Source organism: Gossypium raimondii, chromosome 7 (assembly GCF_025698545.1).
Source record: "Gossypium raimondii isolate GPD5lz chromosome 7, ASM2569854v1, whole genome shotgun sequence".
NCBI lineage: Eukaryota > Viridiplantae > Streptophyta > Magnoliopsida > Malvales > Malvaceae > Gossypium > Gossypium raimondii.
This window is the reverse complement of record NC_068571.1, coordinates 8,216,952-8,240,396: the sequence shown is the minus strand read 5'-3', so window position 1 is coordinate 8,240,396 and position 23,445 is coordinate 8,216,952. Positions and strand designations below refer to the sequence as shown.

General features: G+C 31.1%; 2 protein-coding genes and 1 pseudogene across 2 annotated transcripts; 2 read left to right on the top strand and 1 right to left on the bottom strand.

Annotated features, from left to right (window-relative positions):
* The first annotated feature begins 6,761 nt into the window (after positions 1–6,761).
* Positions 6,762–8,849, top strand: LOC105802592 (triacylglycerol lipase 2). The gene is made up of 9 exons (XM_012634312.2): positions 6,762–6,984; positions 7,055–7,165; positions 7,252–7,392; positions 7,468–7,578; positions 7,667–7,810; positions 7,877–7,917; positions 7,998–8,077; positions 8,158–8,253; positions 8,350–8,849. Exons 1-9 carry the CDS (start codon positions 6,796–6,798, stop codon positions 8,667–8,669), a joined length of 1,233 nt encoding a protein of 410 aa, XP_012489766.1. The 5' UTR covers positions 6,762–6,795; the 3' UTR covers positions 8,670–8,849.
* Positions 8,850–16,056: 7,207 nt separating this feature from the next.
* Positions 16,057–17,238, top strand: LOC128042462 (maturase K-like; annotated as a pseudogene).
* Positions 17,239–17,706: 468 nt separating this feature from the next.
* LOC105802603 (GDSL esterase/lipase At2g04570) lies at positions 17,707–20,667 on the bottom strand. Its single transcript, XM_012634324.2, has 3 exons — positions 20,199–20,667; positions 19,622–20,111; positions 17,707–18,040 (listed from the first exon to the last, which is right to left on the bottom strand). The coding sequence occupies exons 1-3, from the start codon at positions 20,577–20,579 to the stop codon at positions 17,847–17,849; spliced, it is 1,065 nt and encodes a 354-aa protein (XP_012489778.1). The 5' UTR covers positions 20,580–20,667; the 3' UTR covers positions 17,707–17,846.
* Between the last annotated feature and the right edge of the window lie 2,778 nt (positions 20,668–23,445).

Sequence of the window (23,445 nt, the reverse complement as noted above, 5' to 3'; positions counted from 1 at the left end):
TAATCATAATTGAACTCTCTAAACTCTCCCTATATAAAGAAAGTATTGAGTCATTATTGAAAAACATTTGAATTCAAGAGAAAGTTAGAGAAAATTCTCTGAAGAGATTATTATAGAAAGTTTCTAGAGATATTTTTCTGATTCATTACTTGACCTAAAAGTTTAGAGAAATTACAAAATTGCCCCACTGGTAACTGTTGTGACTTTTTTTTGATTTGAAGCAAGCCCACACTCGGCAGAGTGAGCTTGAGGATAGCGGAGAAGACTTCTCGGTTAAAGCGCTCATCCTAAACGAATCAAAAATGTACAATTTTGATTAAGTGTTTATTACTTTAGATATCACAACCAAGATCTTGTTTTGGAAAATTTTTTAAAACTCTGATTTTTCCCTAAATTTATTTTCCGCTGTTAGGGATCGTCCCGATTAAGCAACAAGTAACAAAAATAGCAGAATAAATTGAGAAATTGAACACACAAATTTAACGTGGAAAAACCCCTCCAAAGAGGATAAAAAACTACGGGCAAAGATAATTTTACTATAATGGAAAAAGAATGAAGAGTACAAAAGATGGAGATAAAACTAAACCCCGAAAACCCGAAAAACAAAGAACCGTCAAAACGTAAACACAAAATTCTCTGAATGTGTTATGAGTTCTAATCTAATGGGTGTCTTTACTAAGGTTGTAAAAGAGCCTATTTATAGGCTAAATTCATATGTCAAATAATAATAAAATAATCTAAACTAATCAGTGTTTGACTGAAACAAATAAACAGAGTTTAACTAAAAGATTATTTCTCAAATTTGACTGAAAATAGGAGTCATACTTAACAAATCTCCACTTTATCTCATATTTCCACAACGCCATTTTTGCCAAAGCCCGCCACGAGCCTATCTTGAACTATGTAGGGAATTAACTGAGTCGAATCTATGCTTAGAAACTGGAAGACTTCTAGCCTTCGACTTGTACACTGCCAAATCAAAACTAACCCGGGTCTGATTTTCACGAACACAGTGCCCTAACTTTTCAAAACCTGCATCCAAAAGAGAACCTCTCTTCAACGAAACGGTCATACATTTTTCCCTCCTATGACCAAGTTGCCTTCGCTCCAAACGAGTTGACTTCGACTCTGTAATTGATGAGGGACGTCCGATTTCACCGGCACTATAGAACCTTTCAGAATATAAAGACTTCCAGTTCTTTTACCTTTTAACAAAATGAGAGCTCCACGAGATACTTTAATACCGCTCGACTCGATGTTGATTCTGCATCCTTTCAAGTCTAAAATACTCAAAGAGATGAGATTCTTTCGTAAATCAGGTACACACTTGACATCTGAGAGTGTCCTAATTGTCTCATCGTGTGTCCTGATTTTAACAGTTCCAATACCAACTACCTTACAAGATGAATCGTTTCCCATGCGCACAACTCCACCTTCAACCAAACTGTATGTAGAGAACCATTTTCTATTGGGACACATGTGGAAAGAACATCCCGAATCTAGGATCCACTTGGACATGAGCTTAGAGTTATCGCTCGTTGACACTAACAAGAAATCATCACCGCTTTCATCAGCCAAATTAGCATCAGCTACATCTTCCTCGTTACTCTCAGCAGCTCTTTTATTTCGCAGTTTATAACAATCTGCTTTGACGTGACCTAACTTTTTACAATAGCGACACCTTTTGTCTCGTTTCTTTGATGCTACCAAAATAGAAGCTTGCCTATCTGCCTTGCTATCCAAATGAAGCTCATTGTCAAGTTTGTCTCTACTCAACAAATGACCTTTCACATCTTCGAACGAGATTTTGTCTCTTCCATAAATCAGGGACTCCCTGAAAGACTTGTATGAAGGGGGTAAAGAGCACAATAATAACATAGCTTGATCTTCATCATCAATATGAACCTCAACGTTCTTTAAATAATTTAAAAGAGTAATGAATTGACTGATGTGATCTCTAAGAAGCTCACCTTTGTTCATGCGAAACGTAAATAGACGTTGTTTCAACACTAAACTGTTAGCCAAAGACTTAGTCGCATAAAGAGTTTCTAACATTTTCCACAAGGCGGATGAGGTCTTCTCCATCAATACCTCCTACAATACCGTATTCGCGAGGCACAATTGGATTACAGACAAGGCCTTTTCATCAAGCTCTTCCCATTCTGTTTTATTTAGATTCTCAGGCTTTTTCCCGGTAACAACCTTTTTCAAATCGGATTGAACTAGAATTGTCATCATCCGAACTTGCCACAGATTGAAATTTGTCTCACCATCGAACTTCTCAATTTCAAATCTTGTTGTTGCCATATCTGAATGGGCTGATCTATGAAAATTGAAGTAGCTCTGATACCACTTGTTAGGGATCGTCCCGATTAAGCAACAAACAAGTAAAAATAGCAGAAAAAATTGAGAAGATGAACACACAAATTTAACGTGGAAAAACCCCTCGAAAGAGGATAAAAAACCACGGTCAAAGATAATTTGACTATAATGGCAAAAGAATGAATAGTACAAAAGATGGAGATAAAACTAAACCCCGAAAACCCGAAAAACAAAGAACCCTTAAAACGTAAACACAAAATTCTCTGAATGTGTTATGAGTTCTAATCTAATGGGTGTCTTTACTAAGGTTGTAAAAGAGCCTATTTATAGGCTAAATTCATATGTCAAATAATAATAAAATAATCTAAACTAATCAGTGTTTGACTGAAACAAATAAACAGAGTTTAACTAAAAGATTATTTCTCAAATTTGACTGAAAATAGAAGTCATACTTAACATCCGCTATGTTTTCCAAACCCATTTTTCCAACAACAACCCGAGGGTAGAATGAACAGTACTGAAAAAGAGAAAAAGTCGTCGTTGTCGAGCAACTCAGGGTGGTAGTTTGTACTAGTTCTAATAGTCATCGTTGTTGAGCAACTCAAGGTGATAGAGTAAAAATAGATCCATGCATCCGTCTTGGGTTCATGCCTGGTTAATAAGGGTTATAAAACATAAACTGACTAAATGAATATTGATATGAAATGTGATTGAAATTGGTATACTATGTATATATGTATATGTATATGTATATGTATATGTATATGTATATGAAATGTGAAAATAATAACATGTGAAAGATCATGCGAATTGGTTTATATGAGCCCTAAGGGTCAATGAAGAAATGAAATGAATCAATACATTCAATAAGGAATTGAGATGATGCTATAAATATATTATAAGAATTAGAATGAAAATGAATGTATTCTTGTTATTAAAAAGTGTGCCATGAAATGTTTATATTGCTTGTCAATTCAGATAGTATTCAAATTGAATTATCAATTGAGATAGTGTATGAATTTGACATATGAGACATGAAAAGGTGAATTGAAATGGTTGTGACTAAATCATGTATTGGTTGTATTAGTTCATGTTTATGCTATTGTTATGTGACTTGAATAATGAAAGTACCATTAAGCTTTATTGCTCAGCGTACGGTTTGTTTATTCTGTGTGCATGTAATAGTAGATTTCGAAGACTTAAGGAGTGACCCAACATCAAAACCGCAACTCTCGACCCAACAATATTTGTATAGTTTTTTTTATATGTTTTGATATATGGTATGTACCTAAGGTTGAGTTGGTTTTATAATATAAATGGTCATTGTGAAACCTTGAATTGGTAAATGTCATTTTGAATTCAAGCATATGAGTTGTTTAAGTATTCTTGTAAATGGTATAAGGTTCAATTTATTGAGTTGCACTAATGGTCATATGTGTTGAATTGGTTTGAAATGTGAATGGTCAAATTAGCATTTAGGATAATAATTTTAGTTAAATGTTCGCATATGAATTGTGTAAGGTATATATGATGTTCAATAGTTGAAATAAGCAAATGGCTAATTATGTAGGTTGTTGTGAATTGGTGTTTAATGGCTATTCTGAAAATAGTGGGTGATGTCGCAATAACAAACCCTAAACATCGCGATGTGAAATCAACAGAGAGTGGAGTTATGACCATGAACCCTTTAATGTTGTGACGCCAACTCGATGGTTTTAAAAATTTTATATTTTAATCCTCAACCAATCTCGACTTATCGAGAGAGCTTTTGTAAGCTTGTTCAAGTCCCAAATTTAATTATAAGATTTTGTAATTATGTATTGAGCTTACTAACATGTATAAATTGTTTATTTGATATGCAAATATGGTCGTAGTTGTTTCGGCGACGAATGTGGCATCCCATAGCTTGGACTCAACAATCGAGTCGGGTATGAGGTGTTACAGATTCGGTTCAATCAATTTTTTTCCAAACCATTTGTTGGAATTTAGTTTGATACTTTTTCATACTAATTTCACTTTTGTAGTTTTAACTTTATTTTTATAGAATGAGTTTTATTTTATGACTTTTGGACATTATTTGGTGAAGTTTTAATGTCTTTTTTCATAAATATTTTTTAAATAATTTTTCAAATAAATAAAAATAACAAAGGACTCTTATATAGAAATTTTGGAAAAAAAATTAGTTTTATATAGTAGCTTTAAATTATTTTCTCTATTTTAAATATAAAATATTTATTTTATATCATACAAAATAAAAGTGATTATGAATTAAATAAAAATAGAATTAAATTCAATTCCGCTAATTATGATTTTTAACTAATGAAAAAATTTGTCTAAACACCACTAATTTGAATCAATTTTCGAATTTTTTTCTCGACCCTAATTATATCTTTAAAACTTATATATAAATGGAATTTCATTGCAATCAAATGTTAATAATTGATGAAAACATTTTGGATGGTCTATTGACCAATACATTCCTCAATGTAATTAAGATTAAACCTAGCAATTGGAATTCTATTATGCATCACCATCAACTATAATTTTTAATTACCTTATTTGGACAACTAAGTATACCTGTTCATGGGTTGGGCCACCCGGTCTAGCCCGAAATGTGGAAAGGTTTGAATAAAAATATAAACTTAAAAAATGGGTTTGGACAAAAGAATAAGGCTAGTTTAAAAAACGGGCCGAGCCTTGGTTAAGGCATTTTTGGCCTGAGCCCGAGCCGACCTGAATTCACTAAATGACAAAAAAATTTGTTATTTTCTTTCTATTGTTTTCTCCCTATTTTGCTACCATTTTATTATTATGTTGCTACTATTTTGTTGTTACTGTTTGGATGTTGTATAAAACTTATTTTATTGTTAACTTTGTTATTATTTTAAAGTCATTTGCTTGTTAAGTTGCATCTATTTTAGTGTTATTTAAGTATACATATTTTTTAAATTTTATTTTCAATTTGTTGGGAAACATTTATTTTGATATTTTTGATGTATTATATATATTTAAAAAATTATATAAAAATAATACGGGTGGATCGGGCCAAGCCCAGGTTTTAACATTTTATCTAGGTCGGGCTTGGGCAAAATTTTAAGCCCATTTTTTCGGGCTAGACATGAACACCTCTAACCGCAAGCTCACTAGCTTACTATAATTGATTTAATTTTCATAAATTAGTAAATATAATTATTGATATATAATCATTTCAAGTTTACGTTCTATACACAAATAGTTATATTTATCAAATATAAAAATAAATTAATATATTCATTTTATTAAAGGTGTATAATTAAATAAAAATTAAACTTTCATGTATACATCGATCTATAATTAAAATTTTATAAATATAATTACACCAAATAAAAGATTATATATTTTAATTACATATTGAATCAAAATTTACGTATAATTTTATGATTCATCCCTTAAAAACATTCATTAATTATATTTTCCCTTTTAACATCATCTTAATCAGTGTTTACCAGGCTGAGCCAGATTGCCCAAAATTTTTCCAAAATCTTTACCTAAATTAAAATCAGTTTTGTCTGATAATTCGTTTTATGTTTTTCTTGGCCACCAATTCATTTTATGTTTAAAAGATAATAACATAATAACATTATGTTAATATTACTATTTATATAAATTTATTATTAAATTTAAATTAAATAAAATTTATTATTAAATATTAATTTAAGTGAGATCAACCCCAATAAAGAAGACCTTATGACTTTTGGATAGGTTTAGTCTAATGACACTAATTAACATTTCCTATTAAATTGTCCTTATATGCCAAATAAATAAATTAGATGAACAGTGTCTCCTGACTCGCGGATAGCCTCTCATTTTCAGAAACTTCCAAAAATTTATCATATGAATACACATTACTCATAAATATTAATATATAGACCAAACCCTATACCATCATTACCACGTACTAGCCAAACCTACTTTTATATATACTTATTATTACTCTTACAATTGCCATTGGAACAGTTCCCTTGTTTATTTGTTTGTTTATATCGTTTATTTCCAAGCTAGTTTTCTTATACCTTTCTGATTTGTCTTGCACTGCATACCATGTCATTTTCTTTCCAATGCAACCTAGTTTATTTACATTACATGTTTCATTCAAATGCGAGCTGCTATTCTGGATCAATGTTCTCAGTATTTTCTGATCCAGATAAACGAAAAAGTGTCATGGAATGTCATTTTCTTTTGTGCAATTCTGGTTGGCTCATCCATTCCTTTGCCTTGGCTTGAACGTTCATCTCTTCAATGAAAAAGAAAGTTTTCAAAAGTTAATGCCATTAAATATAGGGAAAATGGCCCATTTGATTCCTTGTTTGAACCAGTAGATTGATAGCTTTCTCATGTGAATGCTTGATTTTGTTCTTATATGGATTTTGTGCTACTATAAAATTGCCTCACAACATTGGGGTTGTTGAAGCTAGGGAAAAAAAAACATATATTATGGAGGTGGCCGACAGTGTAACATGTATAATTCTACTTATTCTTTTCTGTGGGTCAGCAGCTGGAAATAGAAAAGCTTTGTATTCATTCAAAGCTCAAGAGAATGCCATTGCAATGGCTCCATCATCTGATAATGGTATTTGTAAATCAATGGTCGAAACACATGGTTACGATTGTGAAGAACATACGGTAAGTCCCTAAGGTATTTCCACTGTTTTCCTAAGTTTAACGAAAAATAAAAATTTGGGTTTTTGTATAGGTAACTACACAAGATGGTTACATTCTGAGTATGCAAAGAATTCCTGTGGGTCGGTCAGGTGGGACACCAGGAAACAGGCCACCAGTCCTGTTACAGCACGGGATCTTAATGGTTGATCACTAATCTGTCATAATGCTAAGATTCCAATGCAATGAATTTCGACAAAATTTATGTAACAAGGGCTTGCATGATGTCAGGATGGAATTACGTGGCTGTTATTGCCGCCGGAACAGTCTTTGGCATTTGTGTTGTCGGATAATGGCTATGATGTGTGGATTGCTAATTCCCGTGGAACAAAGTACAGCAAAGGGCATAAATCACTCAGTCCTAACGATCCGGTTATTGTTACTAATTTCTTTATTATGTTGTGAAGCTTTCTGTTTTTCTATTACTAATTCTTCACGGGTTTTTAGGCTTACTGGGATTGGTCGTGGGATGAATTGGTAGCTTATGATCTTCCTGCTACGTTCCAATATGTATATGATCAAACAGGACAAAAGCTACACTATGTAGGGCATTCACAGGTGGGTTTTTTTTTTTTTTTAGAATTTTCTGCTTCATTTCAAGGTTTTCAATAGAGGGGGCAATGGTGAACTTTGATCTTGATTTCAGGGAACTCTGGTTGCATTGGCTGCCCTCTCGAAGGATCAGTTATTGAACATGTTGAGATCAGCTGCTTTACTTTGCCCAATTGCTTATATGGGTCAGATGACTTCTCCACTTGCAAAAAATGCTGCTGACAACTTCATTGCTGAGGTTAAATCCTAATCCCACCTTTCTCTGTTTCATTACTTTCATCTTTTTTATAAGAATCTTTGACAGGCAGTCTACTGGTTAGGCCTCAGTGAATTTGATCCACGAGGGTAAGAACCCCTTTCATTATCTGTTTTCATCATTTAGCAATCAAGGCATTTCTTTACCCATGTTCCTTTGCTATGAACAGGGATGCAGTAGTTAACCTTCTCAAAGACATCTGCAGCAAACCAGGCATTGACTGCACTAACTTATTGACAAGTTTTACAGGTACAACATTAGCACAAAATTAATTGCCAAAATGTCAACTGTTCACGAGTTAAAGATCTTTTGGGACATACATTTTACAGGTCAGAACTGTTGCTTGAACTCTTCCATAGTAAACATATTTCTAGATCATGAGCCCCAACCATCAGCAACAAAGAACATGGTCCATCTGGCTCAGAGTAAGTAATCCATTAAACCCTTTTGAGAAAAAACCACAAGATTTCCCGTTTAAAAACATCTGTTGAATTTTTTTCCTGTGGGGGTTTAATTACCAGTGATTAGGCAAGGAACCATAAAAATGTATGATTACATCGACGAGGTTGAAAATATGAAACATTATGGGCAAGCAACACCTCCAGCATACAACATGACCAGCATTCCAAATGACTTTCCTGTTTTCCTTAGCTATGGAGGGGAGGATGCTCTTTCTGATGTAAATGATGTGAAGTTATTATTGGGAAGTCTCAAAGATCATGATGGAGACAAGCTTGTAGTTCAGTATAGATATGATTATGCTCATGCAGATTATGTCATGGCAGAAAATGCTAAACAAGATGTATATGATCCTTTAATTGCCTTCTTTAGGCTACAATAGTGAATATATAGATAGATTTAAAGGAAAAAAGAATCAGTCTCCTGGCCTTTGTTTCTTTGTTTGTGTTAGTACAGAAAGGCTTCCAATGCTTAGCACCACTTGATGTGGATAGGGAATGTTTATTTAAATGGTATAATCCCTTGGCAATCTTGTATCCAAAACATAACGTGTATGAGTCTTTGCTAGTATATTTCGAAACCATCTCATACGCACCACCAACCCCACTAATCCAGATCCTTAAAATAGCAAACACATCTTTAGGCCCAAACATATTTTCTTTGTTCTGTGTCTTGATGGTTCGGTTAAAGGGAATGATTTGTGTCGAGTGAGGCAACGAGTATTTAGTTGGGAGGATGAGTGAGAGTTTGATGAACGGTGGTGCAATGGTGGTGGAGGATTAACCGAGGGTGGTATTTTGTTATAGGTAATGGTTGTAGTGGTGGAAGGTTGGAGTATGGAGAGTGAACCTTGACCGTGAATCATTGAGAGCCTTTTTTCTTGTTGTTGTGAGAGCCTCCCCAATTGATGTTCTTTACCCAAGGCAATGACAGAAATCTGCCGAGAAAATCAAACAAAAAGGAAACCCAAAACGTCAAAACTAATTTCCCCCTCTCTGTTCAACTGCTCACATGTGTACGTACGTAATATATAATATTATAATAATATATGTAATACAGTCTATCTATCTTATATATATATGTATATATTTAGCCACATGTATATATGTTTGTTATTTTTTTACTTTTTTGTTATATGAATGAATAATAGATTATAATTATAATAAATTATAAAATTATGATATATTAATACAAATTGTCATGAAATTTGAATTTAATCCGAGCTTGACCTAAATTTAACTCTGGCAAAATATGGTTGCTACAGTTCCCCTTCTTTGCATGTTGCTGAGAATCAGGAGCAATGCAAAGATCAAAAGTACCTATTTTGTCCAGATCATGAATTCGTCTACTTGGATGGCAATCCCGAGGCTTAATTTATTTTTTAAAACAGATTCGACTTTTGATAAAATGAAAAATAAAAGGACCTCGACAACAACATAAAGGCTCGACCCATTTTTGAAAATCGATTCGACTTTTAATACAATGAAACATTGAAAGGACCTCGACGATAATCTCGAGGCTTGACCCATTTTTTAAAACGGATTTGACTTTTGATACAAAGAAAACTAAAAAGACCCCAACGATAATCTCGAGTGATAACATGTTAATTTATATGACTTTTTGTGTTCAATTCGGTTAATTTTTAAATTGATCCCTACTGAATTAGTGCTTTTATGTTTTAATCTTGTCAGGGATGTAATTGGGATGCTATAAATAAAAAAAACGAGCAGAAAAAGGACCAAATTGAAACATAGTCAATAAAGTGAGGCCGAATAAAAAATGTGAAAAAAGCTAATGACTCATCAGATTCTTTTGACTTTGTAAAAGCCAAAATTAGAAAAAAATCTAATTTTTTTATTTAATTTTAATTATATATTGAAGTGGTTAAAGCCAAATTTAATAAATATCATATATATATATATATATATATATAAGGCTTTAAAGTAGCTTGGAAAGATGCATTATATTTTACACATTGATTTTCATTTGAAATTAAATAGAAATTATTATTTTTCTTCCAAATTTGGTGCGTGATTAGCATACTGTTACTTCCAATTTCATTCCTTTGTTCTCCCAAAATTTGTTTAATTGTCTTTCAAGTCCTTTCCTTTCTCAATTTTCATCATTTTCATTTAAATCCAATTCATAGCCAATCAAAACATGATTAAATCCATACCTCACTAAATTCCATCTTAGCTTTAGGCCAATGTTTTGATACGTATCCATACTAAAAATCCTTTCAATCGGTATTCACATTTTTCCTAGGTATCGGGATTGACAACTCATCCCTTAAAGTTAACTCTAATTCAAGTCAAAAAGTGCATGTTGGGCTAGAGTCGTGTTTGCAGATAGTTGGAGAAATGAGTCAGTCGTGCTATATTAGGATCTCTGAGAACAAATCAACGAAGAAGTGATCCGGTTGAAACAACCCACGCGATTGAGGCTGTTAATCCGAGTTGGGTTCTTTAGAGCGCAAGGCTACCGAAGTCTTGAATAGGGAACACGTGTATCTCAGTTAGGTAATCTGTAAGGGTTGGTTTGCAGGTCGTACCGGGACTAGCTACGAGAGGAAGAATTGGTGGTTAGGACGTTCTTAACTGTTATAACCAGCTCATTGTTTAGAGGAGAAAAATAATTTTCAAGGATCGATTCAAAAATCCAGAATCCACCGAGTCTAGGGCTAAGGGTTATTATCCGAATTTATTTTCCGATTTAAATTTATTTCCAATATTAATTAATTAATTATTTATGTTGTTTTGATTATTTACTTTCTAAAACATTGTTTTGATTATTTACTTTCTAAAACATTCTCAAAACTCCCCTAATTTATTTATTTATTTTTTAGCAAGTCCATTTGGAGTCATGGGCACAACTTTTGCCACGACTTTTGACACGACAAAAATTCTGATCACAAGTTAAACACAGAAGTTAATTATAATATCCAATCCCTGTAGACTCGACCCTATTATCACTCTCTACTACTATTTAGAGTTATTTTACTGTAGGAATTATTTTTGGTGGTTTCGGTGCCCATCACCGAGGCTCGACCCATTTTTAGAAAATCAAATTGGCTTTTGACAAAATGACAACTGAAAGACCTCGATGGCAATCCTGAGGCTCGACCCATTTTTGAAAACGGATTCAACATTTAGTAAAATGAAAAACTGAAAGGACCTCACTAATAATCCCGAGGCTTGACCCATTTCTGAAAATGAATTTGACTTTTGATAAAATGAAAACTAAAAAGACCCGAATGGCAATGAATGATTAAGCCAAACGGTATGCAATTGAAGCTTTCACTGACAAATAATAATGTTTTCTCATAACATTTATAATTACTCAATTTACTTTCGATTTAATAGGTTTGGAGTGGGAAGGAAGACGAAGTTAAATGGCTTTCCCAAGGTCCAAATAGAGTAGTAAAAAGATATAGTTTCTTCCCTATCAATGGATTCAGATTTCATACGAAATATCGCGAGAGATTGAGGAGAACTCAAAATGGTGGAATAGTTGTTAATTCTTCAATTACAAGTTATGCTAGTGTTAGGGACAGTAATCTTGTTGAGGGAAATGTGGAGTATTACGGACTTCTTACTGACATTATTGAGTTGGATTACTATGGCAAATGGAAAGTTGTCTTATTTCGATGTGATTGGGCTGATGTTAATACTGCTCACGGAATTAAACAAGATCAATTTGGTTTTACAATGGTGAACTTCTCTCGATTGACACTCATTGGACAACAATTGATAGATGAGCCGTATGTATTTTCTTCTCAAGTGAAACAAGTTTTTTACTCAAAAGATCCAACTGATGAGGGTTAGTACGTTGTACTTCGTAACATGCCTAGAGACTTGTTTGACATGGGCAATGGAAGTAGAGATGACATTGACAAAAGATTAGAAACTTTTCCTTTTCCAGAACAAAACTTAAATGAAAATATCCCTAGTACTAGTACACAATTTCAATGGGTTCGCCAGGATGTTGATGAAAATATTTACGATTTATGATGTAGTAAGATTTTACGATTTTTTAATTATATGTAATATCATAATTTAAATCTTGGTCTTATTAAATATTTCAACTATTTTGTATGTACTATTATTGTTGTAATTAGTTACTAAAATTTCAACTATTTTATGTGTATTGCAGATAAAATGCCTAGAAGAAGATTGCGAGATCTAAGTATTGTTCAAAATACTCCAAATTCGGAAGAAACAAATAGTGAACAATAGATTGCTATTGGATCTTCGAATGTTTCGAATACCCCTGGCGAACCTGTAGAAATTCAAAGTAATGTTAAATTTAATTTACATGCATGTTGACTTTTATGATTGATTTCTTTTTCAAATTTTTATATTATAATATACCACTTTTTAGCTGAAAGTGATGGGACGCGCAGAGGTCGAGGACGTACGCTACTTAAAGATTTATACGAGTTAAATCCTATCAAGCGTGTCAAAGTATCTAGAAACAATCTTGGTCAGCCTGTTAGATCAGAAGCTCGACTTTTAGCAGGAAATTTGGGCATTATAGCACGAAATGCCAATATGTTGCCTATCAACTACGAGTGGCATCAAATGCCTGATAGTAACAAAAATCAAGCTCAAGAAATATTAAGGTAACAAAACGTGAATGTAATTTATACTACTTTGGTTTAAGTTTCATTTATATTTACTTTCTAAACTTGTGTTTTTCGTAGGAGAGGTTTGCTTTAGAGGTCTCGAATAATTATGTCAAGAAGGCATTGGGAAAAAGATGGAGAGACCATAAAAGTACTTTAAAGAAAGAATATTTTAAGACAAAAATAACCCTTAAAGAGAAATTGTGAAATGTCCCGCCGGGAATGCTGAGGTACCAATGGGAAGATGCGGTTAGATTTTGGAGTTCAAAGAAAGGAGAGGTATTACGTACTTCCAAACTCTTATAATTATTTTGGTTTATAGTATTTACTATATACGTAATAATAATTTCATAATTTAGGATCGTGAACAAGTTGAAACAAGTAGCAGGCAAAAATAGAAATTCACTCACACAGCTAAGTCGAAAAGTTTTGCTTGTGTAGCTGAGGCCGAGGTATTTTGAATTTATTAATAGTGTCAAATATTTATTACTTTCTATTAAATAATATTTTTACTACTATAGTGTAGGAACTGTTGTCTAGTCAAAAAGCTCAAAAAGTTGGACGCCTTCAGCTTTTTGACATTACACATAGGAAAAAAGATGGATCTCCTATGACTTCTGAAGCTGCAGAAATTATGGTATGTTTACTGAATAAAATTTGAATTATTTTAAATATTTATATTGTTTAATTATAATGGTTTAATTCTTTGTTTGTAATGCAAATAATGTTAAGTTATGTTGCATTTTTTTTTATAATATATATTGCGTTTCTAACTCTTTGATTGATTTATTAGGAGAAACTAAAGGATAAAAAGGTGGAGTATGAAGCGATTGCTTCGAGTGATATTTCTGTTCATCTTGACGACATTGATAATCGGACTATTACTAAAGTTTTGGGTCCTGAAAGGTATGGTCGGGTTCGATTTCAAGGATCTTTTGTTAACCCAACCCAATATTTTGGATCCAACTCACAGCAATACATGCCTTCGGGGAGTCAGGCTCAAGCTGAAGTTTAGAGGTTAAGAGACCAGATGGCACAGATGCAAGCGAGCACAGATTAGCGAATTACTCAACTTAAAGCAGAAGCTGATAGAAAATATGAAGAACTCCAGCTACAACTTAAAGCGGAGGCAAGAAGTGAGGAAGCGAGCAAAAAGTATGACGACTCAACTACTGACTTGAATATGATGAAGATGTTTCAACAGTCGCAAAATCCGCCATCTTAGACTATTGTATGAATATTTTTAACATTTTAACTTTTAACATTATTGTAAGAATAACTTGAATTATACTTCATTTATCAATTTATATCATATATCATTCGTTGAATTTGAAGTATCATTTAGATTTCCTGGTTTTGGTTGGATTCCATGCTATAGGAAGGGTTGCATATGGATGAAAATTGGATGCTAAAAATCTGCCAAAGTTAGTAGCATTTTTTGTAAAACGCCGCTAAAGAACGGTAATTTTAGGGCGTTTGTGAAAAAAAGCGTTGCTAAAGGTCATGTTCTTTAGCGGCATTTGTGAAAAAGGTGCCGCTAAAGGTCATGTTCTTTAGCGGCGTTTATGTGAAAGAAACGCCGTCAAAATTAGTGACATTGTCTATAGCGGCATTTTTTGCGGAAAGCGCCGCAAATACTAGTGCCGCTATAGGCCTAAAAAAATGCCGCTAAAAGCATGTTTTGATGTAGTGAGAATACTTATTGGGTGACACCAGAGCTTTGAAAATAAACAGATGGTCAAGAAACTTGAATTGTAACTGCCTAGGTTTTGGGCCCAAGATTTTTAAATACTAATTTTTAAAAAGTTTAAAATAGTTTTTTTAAATAAAAATATTATTTATTATTTAAAACAATATTTATAATATTCCAGATTTATTTATTTTAACAAACTATTTTAAAAGATGTTTTAAATAACTATTTTTAAAAAGCTATTTTTTAAAAACTACTTTTTGTTTATGTATTTCAAATTATGTTTTAAAAATTGTACTTTCCGAGTGCATTGAAACGTATTATTTTTTATTTATAGATTGGAGAAGGGTTATGAGAAATTCTAAGTATTGTATAAAATAAATAAATATAATCGAAACTATAATAAGATTGTTAAAATATATAATTATTTAAAAACTCTTTTATCGGAAAAGAGTGATATGTATGCAATGCATTTAAAATTAAAGTATTAGCAATTGGTCAAAATTTTATAAAATACATTTTAAAAGGATATTATATATGAAGTGTTATAAAATTTTATAATTTTTAAAATGTATTTTGAAATTATTTTAATTATTAAAATACAATTTTTAAATTGAATTTTATAATTTTTAAATATGTCATTTACTTTTTTAAATTTTTTAATATTGATTAAATCTATTTTAATTTGAGAAATTATATCATAAATAGATCCACTTATCCTCGTTTGGCACTTCACTTCATTCAAATAATGGGTTCTTTCTTTGAATTTGTTGTGATACAATAAAAATTTTTTTATTGTAATTGTATTGAAACAAAAAAAAAAAGGATAACAATGGAATGAATAAGACAGGAGGCGGTCCGCAAATTTTCACTTATTCTATTTCTATTTCTATGGTTTTATCTGAGAATTTAGTGTCTGTTTTTTATTCCAATTTTTGCTAATTTCGTGTTTTGATTGCCTAGTGCAATTCCATTTTTTTTATTCCGATTGTATCTACATATTCTAATTGTTTCGGGTTGCTAACTCAACGGTAGAGTACTCGGCTTTTAAGTGCAACTAGCATCTTTTACACATTTGTTTGAAGAAAGGGATTCGTTCAGACCACAGCTGATCTTGAAAGGAGTGGGTGGAAAAAAGAGCATGTCGTAGCAATGGAGAATTCTAAGAATCCTTTTTTTCCGGATCATTCCAAAAAAAAATCGTTTTTGAATTTTTGGTGCGAAACAAAAAAAATGAATTGAATTCAAAGTTGGGTCGAGTGAATAAATGGATAGAGCTCTACGGCCCCAATTATAGGGAAACAAAAAGTAACGAGCTTTTGTTCTCAATTTGAATGATTACCTGATCTAATTAAACGTTAAAAAGAAATTAGTGCCTAATGTGGTAAAGGTTTTTCTCATGAGTAAATTATCGAATTTTTTATGAGTCCTAATTATTATTATTAGGCATCCCTTTATGGGTTAGCCATGAATGTGTAGAAGAAGCAGTATATTGATAAAGAAAAGATATTTTTTTTCCAAAATCAAATGAGCGATTGGGTTGAAAACATAAAGGATTTCTAACCGTCTTCTTATCCTATAACGAACATAAATCAATTAGATGGCAAAAGATAGGATAGAGAATCCGTTGATGAATCCGCCTGTCTCCGAGGTATCTATTCTTTTCTTAATATAATACCTTGTTTTGACTGTATCGCACTATGTATCATTTAATAATCGAACAGATCCCCTATCTTTGGTTCAAGTCGAATTTGAAATGGAGGAATTTCAAGTATATTTAGAACTAAATAGATCCCGTCGACACGATTTCCTATACCCACTTATTTTTCGGGAGTATATTTATGCACTTGCTTATGAGCATGGTTTAAATAAATAGATGATTTTTTTTTGAAAATCAATGTTATGGTAATAAATTCAATTCACTAATTGTGAAACGTTTAATTCTTCGAATGGATCAACAGAATCGTTTGATTAATTCTGCTAATTCCAACCAAAATCTAGTTTTTGGGCACAACGATAATTTATATTCTCAAATGATAGCGGCAGGATTTGCAGTCATTGTGGAAATTCTATTTTCCTTACGATTAATATCTTACTCACAAAGGGCAGAAAGTCGCAAAATCTCATAATTTACAATCAATTCATTCAATATTTCCTTTTTTAGAGGACAAATCCTCACATTTAAATTATGTGTTAGAGGCACTAATACCTCATCCCATCTATCTAGGTTCAAGCCCTTCGCTACTGGGTAAAAGATGCTTCTTATTTGCATTTATTATGGTTCTCTCTCTACGAGTATTGTAATTTGAAGAGTTTTATTAGTACAAAGAAATCTATTTCGATTTTTAATCCAAGATTATTCTTGTTCCTATATAATTCTCATACATGTGAATACGAATCCATTTTCCTCTTTCTCCGTAATCAATCTTCTCATTTACGATCAACATCTTCTGGAGTCTTTCTTGAACGAAATTTTTTCTATGAAAAAATAAAGTATCTTGGCAAAGTCTTTTATAATAATTTTTAGTACAACCTATGGTTGTTCAAAGACCCTTTCATACATTTTATTAAGTATCAAGGAAAGTCAATTCTGGCCTCAAAGGATGGCTAGGGTGATGACAAGTGTAATATAGAGTATAATAGAATATTAAAAAAAATAAACATATAAAAAAAGTAAGACACGTGACCAATTTTCAAGCCTTCTTGTGGATTTAAAAAGTACATTTGTAAGTGTACCAATTATTAACTCTTTTAATTTCATAAATTCTTTTTAAATTTAATATAAATTTGAAACATAATTAAAATAGATTAAATTAATCTTGAAACATTTTAAAATTTTAAAATAATTTTAATTTATAAAATTAATTTTAAATAATATATATCTAAAATTTAGTAAAGTTTACATAAAAAAATCAATGTTGACATTTGTCATATATTAAAAACATGCTGTAAACACCATTAATTGTTAATTAATCATGAAATCAACTCAATTAACTTTTTTAAGATTTACTAATATTAGTATGGATTATAGATTAATTCAATAACTTATAACTCTTAGACCAAATGAAGAAATTAGCTATACACTATTAATCAAACCCAAGCATCTAATTACCCAAACATATATATATTTATTATTGAAGACATAACTAAGGAGTCTAGAGAGTAGAACTGAACATAGAAATCATAAGTAATCTATATAGTTATACAGTAAAGTTGGGTACAACATATAAATATTGAGTGATTTGTCAAAAGAACTTGGCTAGAGAAGTCTGGACCACATGATTGGCAACAATGGCATTGGTTTTCTCTGTAGGGTGGAAAGAATCCCAAAACACATACTTGTCTGCATCCGAACATGTAAATGGGTTGGTTCGGCTACATGCATACCCCATTTCGAACATCCCTGTTGCACAACATGCCACTCCCGTTACCTCGAACCCTGCCATTGCAATGCAACCACCCTTTTTAGCACAATATCATACACAACTTGCACTGTGCTTGCTTCTCATCAAGGAATCATAAAAAATGATAGGGGGGTTGTAGTAAAAGTCTGAAAGTATACTTGTAGACCATTAAAATTTAGGTCATTATTTTTAGCAGAGAATTCTCGAGTTCATACTTTAAAAAGAAAAAAAGGAGTAACCACCCTATGGTCTACCTTACAATTTACTGATTTGAATTTCACCAGTACAAAACGGTGTATTAAATGTAACAATAACTCCTTAACTACCTATGTCTAATATTATCATATAAAAGTGGAGAGTTAGTTGGACGTGAAGATAAAAGTGCATGACTATCACAATCAATTTCTATTAGATTTTATCACAATATTTTAGGATGTATTTGTTTCATGGAAATTGATTTACGAATTTTTTTATATTTTGTGTTTATTTTATGGAAAATAATTTCATCAATATAAAATAATTTTTAAAAATTGATTTGTTTTTTTTTTGAAAATATAAATTATTTTCTTGAAAAGAGCTCGTTTTGAGTAATTTATAAATATTTAATATTAAATGTTTTATATTATAAAATATGAATATTTCAATTATATAAATATGAGTATTTGTTTTAGTATATTTTAATTATATAAATATGAGTATTTGTTTTAGTCTTGCTTAGTTTCATTTATCCTTCCAATTCTAATGTGTCACTATCGACTCTCATATATGTAATATACTTAATTTAAATTAAGTTTTAATTAGTCATTGTTTATTATTAAGTTTATATATGATGTTAATTATTATAAAATATTTTTATTATGAAATAAATTTTGATTGTTAAAAGGTAATGGTACTATAATATTTTGTAACAAATATGTTTATGTTGTATTTGCTTCACTAAGAACAACTTTTAAAAATGATTTCAAGAAAATTTGGCAAACAACGAAAAATATTTTACCCGAATCACCCAAGCACCAAAAATATTATTTTTTTTCCGAAAGTCAATCCATTTTTCAAAAATCATTTTGAAGTTATTTTTAGTGAACTAAGAGTAGCTTTTGTATTAAAAAGTATTTCAACAAATGATTATTGTTAGAGTAATAAAAGATTTTTATTTGTATTTATTGGTCTTGTGTTTGATTTTCAAATAATATTTTTCAATTTTTTATTTGAAATATTATATAAAAGTATTAAAAACAAAATGCCCTTATAATAATATTAATTACTCTCTAAGGTAAGGGCATTTTAATATTTTTGTATTTGAACTAGTTTCGTGTTCACTTATGACATTAGCCCAATCATGTATTTTATAAATAGTAGGTATAGGAAAAGGATTGTATGAATCAAGTATATTATCCCTTTCTAAATAGTTTTATGCCAAATCAATAATTTCATCTTGAATTTCGAGATTTTAATCAATTTGATTTTTCAAGATATGTGGTATAAAACTATTGGAAAGAGACAATATATCTGTTTCTTACAATCCTTTCCCATAAATAAATATAGATATCCAAACATATATTTTTATCGGATGGGCTATGCAATTATAAATAAAGAGATAGAGTAATATAGCATACCATAAAAAGCAGGCTTTTGTATGATATCCAACATAATGCCATAGGGATCTGAAAACACCATGTCCATCCCATTCAACTCCTTGTTTTGCTTAATCACCAAATCGTTCAATTTGCTATTGAACTCAGCCGCCAAATTGTTGTAACTATTGACACACTCGCTTCCTCCCATAAGATTCCCGGTTCTCTCCAACGGCATACACCCCATCGGAGGCAACCCTCCTAACGAAATCTTTCGGGCTCCAAGATCGTATAGTGCCTTGGTGAAATTTCCGGCGATCCCGACCAGGAAGTTTTCGTATTCTTTAATGGTGTATTGCGACGAACGTCCTGGGACCGCGTAGTAGTTCTCGAGGAAATCGTTTGTTCCGACGCTTATCATGTATAAAGCATCTTTGATTATGTCGTTCGCTTTACCGTCTCCAAGGTTGGCTTTCAGTTTCGTTTGATAATCCTTGTAATACTCCAGTTCTTTCCATAGGGGTATCACTGACTGCAAGACACAATATTAAAATACATCACGAGTATATTGAGTATGTATACATATATGAAGTGTATGGTTAATTTGATGGAGACTTACGAGAACATTGGAAGTGGAATTGTCGTAGCCGGTTCCAGCGGAAGCGAAGGTAACTCCGGTGGCGAAATCCGATATACTATATGAAGGGTCGAGGTAAGCAGGGATGGCCCCTTTGAGACCAAACGCCTGGGAGATGAAGTCGGTAGCGATTTTGCCATTGGAGAACCGACCTGTTGGATGGCCACCATTGAAATCACGACCATATGGCTCGAAATTGCTCCTGGCAATGGTGGGGATATAGTTGTTGTTGCCAGCATCAACCGATGAGTCCCCGAACACTATGATGGCAGGAACTTTGGCCTCATTGATCTTTACTAACGACAGCAAAAAATGAATGGAAAAGAGTGATAATAAGATGTTGGGGGTGGATGACATGGCCATTTGCTTCACTTGACTTTTGAAGATGGGGGACGAGAAGATGGATTTGGTGAAGAAGGATTTGATATGTATAAATATTAGTAGTTGGATGGTGAGTAAAGGAGAGAGTTAAATCAAAGGGGGAAATATTGTTGGGTGATTTAATAGCTACCAAAAAAGGGTACACTTAGAATATGTTTTACAACAGGTTCGGTAGTAAAAGTCAAACTGTTGTGACAAAGATTCTTGCTTTTGCTAAATTCTACACCACACAATTTATGTTTTCGTTTTCTTAATATTGTTGAGACATGGTTTTAATGTTACCTAGTCAAGTTAATTTCTAAATTGATAATTAAGTATTTTAGTGTTATTTTTTTATTACTCAAAAATTTATTTAAATAACATTATAAGTGTGGGTAATTTTTTGAAATGAGTATTTAATGAGAAAACTAAAAAAAAACTTGCCTATTTAAGGTTTAATGGTGTTATAACCTCTTTTAAAATTTTTACACCCAATTAAACTTTGAACTAATAAAACTGATCACATAGGCCCTTTAACTGACACTGATGGTTAGTATTTAACACCAATATTAACGTGACCGTTAGCAGACATCACATCAGCACATATTGTTAATGTGGCAATGGCAAGCTAGCAAAAAATAAAGAATGCAACAAAATAAAAATATTTAAAATTATTTTTAAAATAAATACACAATGAATCTAGAAACTAATTTATTTAGATACATTCTAAAATTATAAAAATGTTAAAAATTAATTAAAAATAATAAAATTTTATAAGATTTCAACCGAAATCAACAATTGGCATCATAAAATCAAGATTAACAATTGTTCTGTCATATCTTTGCCTCTCATTTTTCAATTTGTGTAAGTTATATTAGTAAAATAAGTTAACCAGGAAAATAATTTTTATAAAATCTTATAAAAGTAATTTAGTTTTTATAAAAATTTATAGTTTTTAAATTAATTTCTAATAATTTTATAAATTTAATTAAATTTTAATAAATTTTAATAATTTTTATGTTTTTTATAATTCTAAATTACTATAAATAAACAGTATTCTAGGTTTATTGGAATTTGGACACTCATTTGACGAGATTCATTGTGTACTTATTTTAAAAACAATTTAAATTCTTTTATTTTTGTTGACGTGACGTTTGTTAATAGTCAAGTTAGTGTTGTTAAATACTAACGATAACGTCGATCAAAAATCTATTTGACTATTCATGAGTTCAATTGAATAAAAAATTGAAAGACTTAATTTTTTTTAATTTTGAAGGTTTATTCTATCAATAAACCTTTATTTATTGCAACGATTTTTATTTTAAAATTTGAAATAGATTTGTTTTCTTTTATTAAATAAAGTAATATGAATGGGAAGAGTGAAATCAATGCAAAGATCAGCTTTATTTCTTTGGTTCAATGTGTTTGGTTAAATTTGGATTGTTCATTATATTTTAAATTCGATTTGACCTGCTAATAAATATTGGATATAGTAATAATGTATATTTTATTTTCACTATAAAAAAGTCTTCATTAAATGCAAAATCAACATAAAAATATCTTGATCATAAAAAATCGATTTGACCTATATTATTATTATTCATCAATTAAAAAGTTTTCTTCAACTAATATTAATGTAAAATATTTTATATTTTGAATAACAAACTGAATAGAATTGGTGTTATGAGTAAATTATATATTATTATGAGGAATTTAAAAAAAATATTATCATTAATAAGAATCATGAGATATAAAGATATGACATATAATCTAAATGATAAGTAAATCACTATAAACTAATCCATAGATGCAATGTTGCAGAACAATCTCAAAAAAAGATAAGGACAAATTGAAAGTAATTTAGGGTGAGCGTTTGACTGAATCGAGTTGAATTGAATCAAGTGAAAAAGTTTCAAGTCAATCTAGTTGACGAGACCCATTTTGTCATCCTAATTCGAGTGAAATTTGAGTCGAGTCGAATCGAGTAAAATTGTTTGAGTTAAATGTAAAAAAATAAACATGTCAAATTAAAATCTTATTACAATATAACTAATTCCATGTTAGAGCACATAAATTTGAAAGCATATATATTTAAAAACTCTTTCAAAATAAAATAAGATAGTATGATAAATTTGAATAGTATGATAAATTTGAATTGTTAGTTTACTTATTTAGGTCCCAAAACTATTATTTTTAGCAAATCTTTAAAAAATTAACCTTTTTTAGAATTTTATTTTTAATTTTAAAAATATATAAAATTTTGAAATTTTCATAAATATTTTTAATTTTATTTTATTTTTGTTGATAGAGAAACCAATTTACTCATTTTCAAAATTGACAAGAGCCAAAAGATTATTTACACCAATCTGTTATTCGAATTATTTGATTTCTTCGAATTATAAAATTCAAGTTGACTCAAACTCAAAACTCAAAAGCAATTCGAGTTTACTTGAAAAAATCAGATAACTCCAATAACTCGATTTGATTAACTCGAAACTCAAATTTTTTCGATTTTTGGAATCAAATTGAGTTTTGTTCACCCCTAACCGTAATTGCAGCATTGAATTAATTCAAAAACAAACCAGAGATGCATCAACTTGATCAAATCGCTGAAATTTGCATCATAACCTCTCCATCATCAAATCAACTTGACGATGAACACCGATCAACAAAAAAAAATTGCCAAAAGCCCCAAGAGACCCACTATATCAGTGATGCATAAAAGGTCAAGTCTCAAATGGTCAACCTTACTCCTTATCATCTCGAATCTATCACAACCACATGATCTATCATGATAAAGCCCTTTAAGAACAAATTTTGATAGATATGGCTGCACCATTATATTGGCAAATTTCACGTATATGCTAGA

Coding starts and splice junctions, on each gene's coding strand:
- LOC105802603 (XM_012634324.2), bottom strand. CDS start 20,579: ATGGCCATGTCATCCACCCCCAACATCTTATTATCACTCTTTTCCATT. Junction 20,112..20,198: donor ATTCCACTTCCAATGTTCTC/GTAAGTCTCCAT, acceptor TGTGTCTTGCAG/TCAGTGATACCCCTATGGAA. Junction 18,041..19,621: donor ACAAAAGCCTGCTTTTTATG/GTATGCTATATT, acceptor TTGCAATGGCAG/GGTTCGAGGTAACGGGAGTG.
- LOC105802592 (XM_012634312.2), top strand. CDS start 6,796: ATGGAGGTGGCCGACAGTGTAACATGTATAATTCTACTTATTCTTTTC. Junction 7,918..7,997: donor AGTGAATTTGATCCACGAGG/GTAAGAACCCCT, acceptor TGCTATGAACAG/GGATGCAGTAGTTAACCTTC. Junction 8,254..8,349: donor CATGGTCCATCTGGCTCAGA/GTAAGTAATCCA, acceptor TTTAATTACCAG/TGATTAGGCAAGGAACCATA.